Source organism: Bos indicus x Bos taurus, chromosome 25, assembly GCF_003369695.1.
Source record: "Bos indicus x Bos taurus breed Angus x Brahman F1 hybrid chromosome 25, Bos_hybrid_MaternalHap_v2.0, whole genome shotgun sequence".
In the NCBI taxonomy this organism is placed as follows: domain Eukaryota; kingdom Metazoa; phylum Chordata; class Mammalia; order Artiodactyla; family Bovidae; genus Bos; species Bos indicus x Bos taurus.
In genome coordinates this window covers 8373300-8382757 of record NC_040100.1, presented here as the reverse complement: position 1 = coordinate 8382757, position 9458 = coordinate 8373300, and the positions used below count along the sequence as shown (strand labels likewise).

The 9458-nt window shown below is 48.1% G+C and overlaps 1 protein-coding gene across 2 annotated transcripts in view; it reads left to right on the top strand.

Annotated features, from left to right (window-relative positions):
* The first annotated feature begins 276 nt into the window (after positions 1–276).
* Positions 277–9458, top strand: part of LOC113884011 (NADPH--cytochrome P450 reductase) — a 54180-nt gene continuing 44998 nt past the window's right edge. Inside the window, exons 1-2 of one of the 2 annotated variants that reach the window (XM_027528303.1) lie at positions 322–364; positions 3759–3825. In XM_027528303.1, coding sequence (XP_027384104.1) covers positions 337–364; positions 3759–3825 — 95 coding nt within the window. In that variant the 5' untranslated portion in view covers positions 322–336. Of the gene's footprint in view, positions 365–3758; positions 3826–9458 lie in introns of both variants that reach the window. The other variant, XM_027528304.1, reaches the window with a different exon arrangement.

Here is a 9458-nt window from a genome sequence, read left to right as displayed (position 1 = left end):
GAACACAGGCGATCGGCGGTCGTCAGGAAGCCAGGCGGCGAAGCTCACTGGCCACCGACCCTGCGGAAGCGTCGTGGGCCGCGGGCGCCGTCTGCCCGGGCACTGCAGCCCAGGTCGGAACAGAGCGCCGGGCTCCCAAGGCCTCTAGGCGAAGCCGGGAGGCTAAGGGGGCGTGGCCTCCAGGGCCGTACCACGAGCGCGGATTCTCAGGGGGGAGGCCTACGAGCGCATGGCCGGGTTGGGGAGGAGCGGCTCCGTCGCTGGCCACGCCTCCACCCCCGCGACCGGCGCGGGCGGTGGTAGCGCCGCAGTGGTGTGGGCCTGCGTCCTGCTCAGATGTCTCGAGTGCAGCCGGACGCCTGTGGTGAGTGCGTTCGTTCTCTAGGTTGGGATTGGTGGGGTTCGGGCGCCAGGGTTCCGGGTGCCGAGGCTCCGGGGCCCGACGCCTTCTGGCTGCCTCGGCCGCCGGGGCTCCCGGCGCGGGGACGGGCTCTAGGGCCGGGTCGGCTGCCTGTTTGGCCCGCCGCTCCCGCGGAAAGCGCGGCCCCCATCTCGGCCCTTCTTGGGGGTGGCCCTTCCCCCCGCCACCCCCTAGCTGACCTCTTGCGGATGCTTGAGGGTCGTCGTTTCCACGGCCTAGGGCGCACTACGGGCCCCGTCGACGGAGAATTGGGTCTCGGCGTGAGAAAACTCGGGCTCCAGCCCTCCACGCCTTCATCCTCGGGCTAAACCACTTTTCCTCTCTGAGCCTCAGTTTTTCAGTCTGTACAGTGGGCCTCAGGAGCCGGCCCGTTCTTGGGTTCAGTCACGTAGGACGCGCTCGAGTGTGGATGGGACCCCAGCCTGGCCGCGCAGCATCAGGTGGACTCAGGGGAGCCCGCAAGGCCGGCCTCTCCTGGGAAACGTTCTCGGTGCCGGCGGCATCCCCGGGAGACAGTGCTCCTCGCGGGCAGGGGTTTGCCGGGCTCTGCTGGGTAGCCATGACCTTCTTCGCTCTTGGGAGCAATTGGGTAAAAGGGCGAGGTCTCCTGGGCGGCGGGGGCACTTGACCTCGACTTTTTTGCTTTTTCATTTCTTCACGAGAGTCACCATTGTGTGAGCCGGTGACCACACTGAGAAATTCGGGGCCACTTCAAAGAACGTGGCTACCTCCTCTCTTAAGACCAGCAAACTACAGCCTTCCCTCTGAGCTTGGCGGGAGTGGAGAATAGCGCTAAGACCAAGGGAGATGGGGCTGGAATGGGTAGTCCTGGGTCTGACACCTTGGCATCTTGGCAGGACCACAGGTTTTTACAGTCTCTGTTAGGCCCCCCCACCAGGTTGAAATTCAAGAGAGGGTCTTGAAGAGTGACTTTGAGAACTGTGACATTCCACCTAAGTGAGCGTTTAACTAACTTCTGTGATCCAGTATCTTCACTGTGTGTTACTGTAGTTCACAGGCCGGCCTGTTTGGGGAGAAGACATTGATTCATTAACCACTCACAAGTTCTATCTACACAAATCCCTTTTGAGTGGTTATGGGGTTGTCTTGATCAGGAAAAAGTCCAAAAGTCTAAGTTAATAAAGCAGTGAACCCAGAAGAAATCACTTTCTTTTCTTTGTGTCCCTCTAAGGAATTTCCATTTTCTTTTTGAAGAGTGGTCAGTTCTTGAGCCTCTCATGATTTTAATAATACCTAGTTTAATCATGTCTAAAAAAAATAGATCTGCATTTCAGAGAATGGAATATTGGCTTCCAACTGGGTTGTAGTGTTGACAGCTTCACAGTGATGATAACTCTTCCCAAATCCTTCCTGTCTAGCACTTGAAAATGTAATAGGTAGGTTTGAGGTGAAAGGAGCCCCAGGGATGTACTTCAGCACCTGGAAACAGCTTTGACCAAAGCCAGCATGAGTGAGGCAGCTGAAACTCCTGAGTGATAGGGGTTTGTAAACAATTCATGAGATGTTTCAGATGTTTGTTTTTGGACAAGCCAGAAATTTTAGGACCTGCTGGCCACTCTGAATTGATCCCTTAACTCTTTGAAAATCAGAATCTGAGTTAAATAAAGTTCATGTGTACTTAGTAGAGAGACCATTTGAAATCAGAACTGCTTGGCAAATTGAGCACATTTACTCACAAACTTTTCAAGTTCATTAAAAGTGTAGCTCTTAAGCAATCCTTTTTTTTTTTTTTTAGTTTCTCTTCCTTTGGGAGGCTTCTTTAATTGCAGAGCTTTTCATGGTTCCAGAGAATCCAACTGCCATTGCAACATCTCTTCTTCCTCACACTTTGGAAGGGGCTGAGCCCTGGATGGGGTGGTGTGGGCTGGCAGTATCAGGGAACCTGAGTCCCATCTCAGGCACGAGCACTGTGTGCCGTTCACCGAACCACCCCAAGCCCAGGGGCCTCAGTTTAGTGCTACGGGATTTAACTTAGGTGTCAGATTGATTTAACAATTAACATCAGAATAAAAGTGAAATAGAGAAATGATGGTTTTTATAAAAATATATTTTATTCTGTTTATGGAAATGCTAAGTGCTCATTATTTTTGAAAATACTATTATAGAAATACTCAACATGATAGTGATATAACAGTGAACATCCTTCATAGCCTTACACTGAGACAAAAAATTATTGCTAGTCATGTAATATATATTCTCCAGATGTTTTTCCTTATATATAAAAGCACTTATTACCTAGATTTTGTTCTTTTACTTAAAACAGCAGGAATTTTCTACTATTGAAATTTAAGACAGAGAATTAAGATGAAACTAGTCATGCTGTTGTGAGTCTTACTTTTTATTACTTAACATGATGTCTTTCTATAACACGACGTAAATAGCTACCTCATTTCTGTTTTAAAACCTCATTCCTTTTAAAAATGACAGTAGCCCAGTAACCAATATGATTGAAAAAAATTTTTTGTTTGCGGGCTTTTACTGTTATGAATTCTGCTATAGGGATTAGCCTTGTTCTTTATCTCTTGGCAATTGGACAAATATTTTTATATAATGAATTCTTAGAAGTGGGAGAGCTAGAATATTTATGAGCTTTAAAAGTATTCATTTAACAGGTAGTGACTACCTCCAATATACAGATGCTCTTTGAGGTGTCGTGCCTATAGCAGTGGAGAAAATAGACAGGTCCTCTGTGGATTTGACACATGGCTTGTCAAATGATGATGTAATTTCAGACTTAACTTTTAGTTATATGTCAGTTTCATTTGAAAATTAAAATCAGAAAAAAGTGCAGTGGAGAAATGACTTTTTTCTAAGAGTGTATTTTTTCTGTTTACAAAAATATTCAGTACTCGTTATGAAAAGACTATTATTATAGGAAATTCCCTGCTAGCCCAGTGGTTAGGACTCCTCAGTTTCACTCCAGAGGACATGGGTTAACGATTCTTGGTCCTGCAAGCTGAGTGGCACAGCCAGAAAAGAAAAAAAGACAATTACAGAAATGTGCAGTATAGACAAAGAACATTCTTCTTAGCCTTACACTGAGACATTTTCCATATGGAAAAAAATAGTACAAAGGAGTATGTGTGTTTGTAAAAAAAAAAAAGTATGACTTTAAATGTCAGTAGATATTGCCAAACTTCCCTCCAAAAATCTTAACCTTACATTCCCACCAGCAGAGATGCGTCGTTTTTAATTCCTAATCCTGAGGCCAGTCGCTAGCCGCTAACAGCAGCCGTGCTTTTATTTCAGGAAAAGTAGGTGCAGGACACTTTGTGCTGTTTGTATGAGGTATACATGTTTTTCTCTTTCTTTCAAGTTCTTCTGATGATCCCAAAGCCTGGTGTTTCCATGCCCAGTTCACCCCCAGGAAGGCTGTCTCAGAGGTGAAATCACTTGCTCAAGTCCATGATGGTAAAACTAAGGCCTCACGCAGGGCCGTTTGCCTTCAGAGCCCTCCCTGCTCTCTTTGTGCACTGTTACCTCATTTTCTGACTGTAGAGGACATTCTTTTGTGGGGGGAGTGGAAGGAAATCTCCTAATACATGGTATTACTGAGTAATATAATTGTTCTTCCTCGATTCTGTTACTGCAGTGTGCAAGTGTGTGCATCTCATATGTCTCACCATGCATCTCATTATAGTGTAAGAAACATGAGAGTATCTCATAGATAGATGAAGCCAGTTCTTTTATGATCATCATTATTATCATCATCACCATCATCATCATCATCATACAAACTATAGGCCAAACCTTGTGTTCCCAGAAAAGCTCCTGGGTTGGAGGTAGCACTTCAGTTTCTGTTTAACAGGCACCAGCTTGTACAGGCCCACACCTGGCCTTACTTTCTTCATCCATGAAGCGGAGGAGAGTCCCTGCCCCACTGCCTCCTGGAACAGCCCAAGGGGTGTTTATTTTTGGCAGTGAATTCTCTGTGTTCTTGCATACGTTTCCATCCCTGAGGAGGGACACTTGAAAGACACATATTTGGCCTCTAGGGTCTAAACTACTGTGCGTAGGGTCTGGTTCAGCCCTGGCGAAGGGTCTGGTTCAGCCCTGGCAAACGCTCATGGGGAGGGGACCAAACAGAAGTAAACAACGATGGCAGAATGTGTTGAGCTCCTTCTGGATTTAAGGTGTGCGAGGCATTTCCTCTTGGTGTTGAGCCCACTGTGCCCTGGGGAATGCTCAGGAAGAGCTCTCTTTCAGAGAATTTCTTTTTTTTTTTGCCTGTCCTGGGTCAGTATTGCAGCACGCGGACTTTCTCTAGTTGCCCATTGGCGTTTGGATCTTAATTCCCCACCCGGGGATCGAACCTGTGTTCGAAGGCAGACTCTCAACCACTGGACCACTAGGGAAGTCCCTGGGACACTCTCTTTATGTGGGGTATCCTGCAAGGCTCAGCATAAGAGTGGGTGTCTGAGTTGGATCTTGGAGGTTAGATGGGAATTCCCTGAGCCCACCAGGGCACACCAGCTCTGGGGCATGTAAGAGTGTAGGTTGCCTGAGGCTTGGAAGTGATTGGGGCTTATCTGAAGGGGTCTTGTGAACCATGCTACGTGATAGGAAGGCTTTTAAATAGGTCAGGGATGTGGCTAGCACAGAACACTGTATTCTTGTCTTACTTCCCTCTAGGTGAATCCATCATTTAGGAAGCTGACTCTGCCTAAATCTGTATCATACCATTTTAGAGCTCTACATCCTCAAAAGTGTTTTTTCTTCCCCATCCCCCTCCCCAAGTGAGGTGTTTACAATAGCTGTGCACCTGCGGGTGTGTGCATGTGTAATGGTGGCAGAGGAGTGCCATTGTGCAAACCATGGCTCTTTGAAGGCTGGTGGCTGCTGTTGGTTGGGTCCTTTGGAGCCAAATTCATCCACCTCTGTTATGCCTGATGCTGGTTGGCATGGCAACATGCTCAGGAATGTTGTGAACAAAGCAGCTGGGGGACCTGGTCCTTTTTCTGGGTGGCTTGTGGAGAAAGCCACTGATATGGGGGGCTTATTTATTTCACTTATAAAGAGGGGCTCCGGTGGGGGTGAACATCTAAGAATTATCCTTTCTTTGGACTGCTAGAGGGTGAGGCATTCTGATCTGGACAGAGCTCAGAGAATTGTACACGTGCTTCCCCAAAATTAATCTGTTTCAAGGCTAAACTAGAACAAAATGATGGGCGAAACTGTGATGCCCTCAGCCAAAGACTGTTTTTCAGAAAACTGGATTCTTTGGGAGGTGACCTGTGGTAGGAAAATAGAATGGAAAAAAGCAGACTCTTGTCCCCTGGTTATAATCAGAGAGGAAGACAGACTGTAAGGGTACTCTGATGTGGGGTTATGTAATTCGCTTCTAAGTGAAAGTCACGAATGATGTTTAGTCATTTTTTTAAAAAATCTCCCTGAGTTCTTATCTCCAGTGCCTTCTCCCGTGGCCCTGCCCACCCCATTCCTTTTGCCTGAGCTTAGCCTTTCATATCACCTTGGAGCACCTTGGTCAGGTAAGAGCGCCTTAAGAGCACCTTGACCTCAAGAAACTTTGATCCTCGCAGCATACACCGTGTCCTTGAGCTGGGTGGGCCGGGTCTGTACAAAGGTTTGAGGGCTGGGTAGGAACACGTGAATTTGTGCTCAGCTCTGAACCCCGTGTGCTGACTCTCTATCTGTAGCTTGCTTGAGGTCAGCTTTCAGCACTGTAAACAGGGGTGGCGGTTCTTAAAAACCCAGGACAGTGCATCAGCCAATTGTGCCCGGCTTCTTTCAGGGGTGGGGTTTAGGGAGGTATGCATTCCAGTCACGGGAGAGTGGCCCACTAGGAATTTGTGGTCTTGTGAAGAAGGGCATTTATCGGTTTCAGTTAGGGTTGCAGAACCTTTGTGATTATGAAACCACACGGCGTTACCTGGACACATTGGACACAGTCACTTATGTAATGTGATTTGCAAATTTTAAAAGGTCATTGAGCATGACAGCAGAAATGGGCAAGCCTGTCCCTCCTGAAACCCTCACCAGTGAGGTCTCTGGCCCTGCTAATGACCTCACCATCCCCTGGTCCCTGAAGCTCTAAGGACAGAGGACATTTCCACTTTCCCTCATATTCTCTCTGGGTTGCCACCAGCACTTAGTCCCGACAGTTTTTAGTCTTTGAATCCCCTTCCGCTGCTGCGGTCTTTCTGTGGCCCCTGTCATTTCCTGCCTCACCAGCCCTCGAATTGGCCTCCCCGCATCCATAATTCTCCCTCCCGCTCCTCCCCATCACTTCTCATGATCTGTCCATGGTACCATTGCTCATTATCACTCTTTGCTCAAGAATACAGTCTCACTGTCTTAATGCTTTCTGTTTATTTTTCCTCTTTCTTCATCTGCTTCCAACAAGAATATGGAAGTGTTCAATCACTTTGGTCGAGTCTGACTCTCTGCGACCCCACGGACTGTAGCCCGCCAGGCTCCTCCATCCATGGGATTCTCCAGGCAAGAATACTGGAGTGGGTTGCCATTCCCTTCTCCAGGCTGTCCTCCCGACCCAGGGATCATACCCACATCTCCTGCGTTACAGGTAGATTCTTTTCCTACCTAGGAAGCCCGAATTCTTTAACATCTTGAACCACCTGGGAAGCCTGAATATGGAAGTAACTTATAATAAGGAGCCTCATTCTCCCTCTCCCTAATGGCAGCGTGGTTGGAATAGAATGTGATTTGTCGGGGACAGAGAAATCCCCACCGTTTCCGCATATGTCAGCCAGCACGTGGAACAGCGCCAGGTGTGCGGTAGGGCCTCAGAAACATTAATGGGATGAGTGGAGGGTGAGTGCCTCTGGTTTCTCTCTGCCCAGTGTCTTGCCAAACTTTCTGCTGCATATTGACTGAGATGCCAGTATTGGGTCTCATCTGTATTTTTTAAAGATTATTCTAAGACACAATATGAATTTTTGGTACAATTTTAGTTTTCCATCTAGTTGTGACATTTTAAATGTTTCAAATTCCTCCTGCCTTTGGTAGTTGATTCAGTAATTGTTTTTTAATTGAAGAAGGGAAAGAACTTCTGTACTGCCCCTCCATAATATTAATAGCATTTTAAGCTTTGCCTTGTCCGGAAAAGGTGGTGAAGGGCGTGCAAGTGGGTAATCAAGTGGCTCTGATGCCAGTTGGTCTAGGTTTAAATCCTGGTTCTAACGCTTATCAGTTCCCTGACTTTAGACAAGGTACTCTGATCACCGTGCTAGTTGTAGCTCCTATACCTCAGAGCGTTGGTGTGAGGAGGAAAATAAATAGTGGAAAGTCCTAATGTGTGTGCTTCATAACCTGGTAACTGTTGTTACGGTTAGTGTTTATTTAGGAAAATAAAGTAGGTGAGGTAAATAGAAAATGATGAGACCTAGGGATAAGGCTAGTGTATGGCTGCTGGAGGCTGTTTGGCCTTGTCTTGAATTTCCTGATGTCTGGAACAAAGAGAGGAAGACGCACCAGGAGGTGGGAGTGCCTGCTGATGGATACAGCTTTCCTTTGTTGGGGGAAAGGGGTGATGAAAATGTCCTGGAGGTCGTTAATGGTGCTGCTTGCAGAGCGGGTGAACATACTGAAAACCACAGAATCGTACACTTTGGGAATTTGGGAGTGTGTGAATTATATCTTGATTTTTATATCAGGACTTCCCAGGTGGCACAGTGGATAAGAATCTGCCTGCCAGTGCAGGGAACATGGGTTCAGTCCCTGGTCCAGGAAGATTCCACATGCCTTGGAGCATCTAAGCCCACGTGCTCCAACTACTGAGCCCCCTTGCTTCAGCAGCTGAAGCCTGCACACCGAGAGCCCCTGCTCCTCAACAAGGGAAGCCACCGTGATGAGAAGCCTGTGCACCACAACTCGAGAGTAGCCCCTACTCTCCGCAGCTGGAGAAAGCCCGCCCATAGCAACGAAGACCCAGCCCAGCCATAAATAAATAAGTAAAATTTTAGAAAGAAAATATTAATACTATTTGCTTTAAAAAAATCAGACCAATAAGCTGAATTTTTCTTCCTCGTATTAAGAGAACACGGTCAGGCAGTCCACAGCTCAGCAGCTCGTGGTTTAGTGCAGGTGGTATAATAACCATGGACACTTTTATAGGCACCATGAGACAATCCTCTATCCCCACAGGGTCTGATTCTTCCCGACGCGTTCATGCTGTTCTGTTGTGAACTTCGGATAACCCATCTGCCCAAACCCTGCTACCTGAAAGCGTGATATGACTCGGCAGGCAAAGATCATGGAAATGACCTTCAGTTGTGCTCATACAACTTGATTGACAACAGGCCTTTAATGGGCGGCAGTGGCCTAATGTCAAGGAAAAATACAGGCAGAGCCGGGGATCAAAACAATGCCATCTGAGGCCCGAGCCTGACCTCATGATAAAAGCTGGCCCCCGGAAAGCGCACGGCCACGTCTCTGAATGCTGGCCTCCATCAGCGCCTCCATCACTGGGTGCGGAGCTGCTGCCTGGCCTGGCCTTGTGTGGCTGCCTGGTCCTCACTGCCGCGGCAGAGAGTCGGTCTTTGAACCAAAAGGCACCATCTGCTGCTGGCCCAACCTGGGGTGACCAGCCAGCCTGGGAACCACCTGGGAGGATGGTGCACCAGGATTGGGCTGCCCCCTTCTCATCTGTGGGCAGCCAGTGATGGCTAGAGCAGTGACAGGGTCTCACACGGCCATTAAATCTCCCCCTTTGAGTTACTAGCTGTGGGACCGTAAGTAATTTGCTGGTTCCTTAGGTCTTCAGGTTTGTGTCTGTGAAATGGGTGAAATATTTACCTAAACAGGCTAAACATAAGCACCAAAGAGCTTGTGTGAAGTGCCTAGCGTGGTGCTTGACCCACGGCGCTCTTTGGGTGGGTGCTGTCTCTAGGCCTGCCCTCTGCCTGCTGAGCAGGCAGGCAGCGCACGAGGTGCTGATGAGGACCCTGCAGCCTTTTTGTCCCCTGTGGTGCCCAGGGCTGGCTTTTTGAGGATCGAGGTATTAACTCTTGCTGCTCAGTGATTATGAGGAATCCTG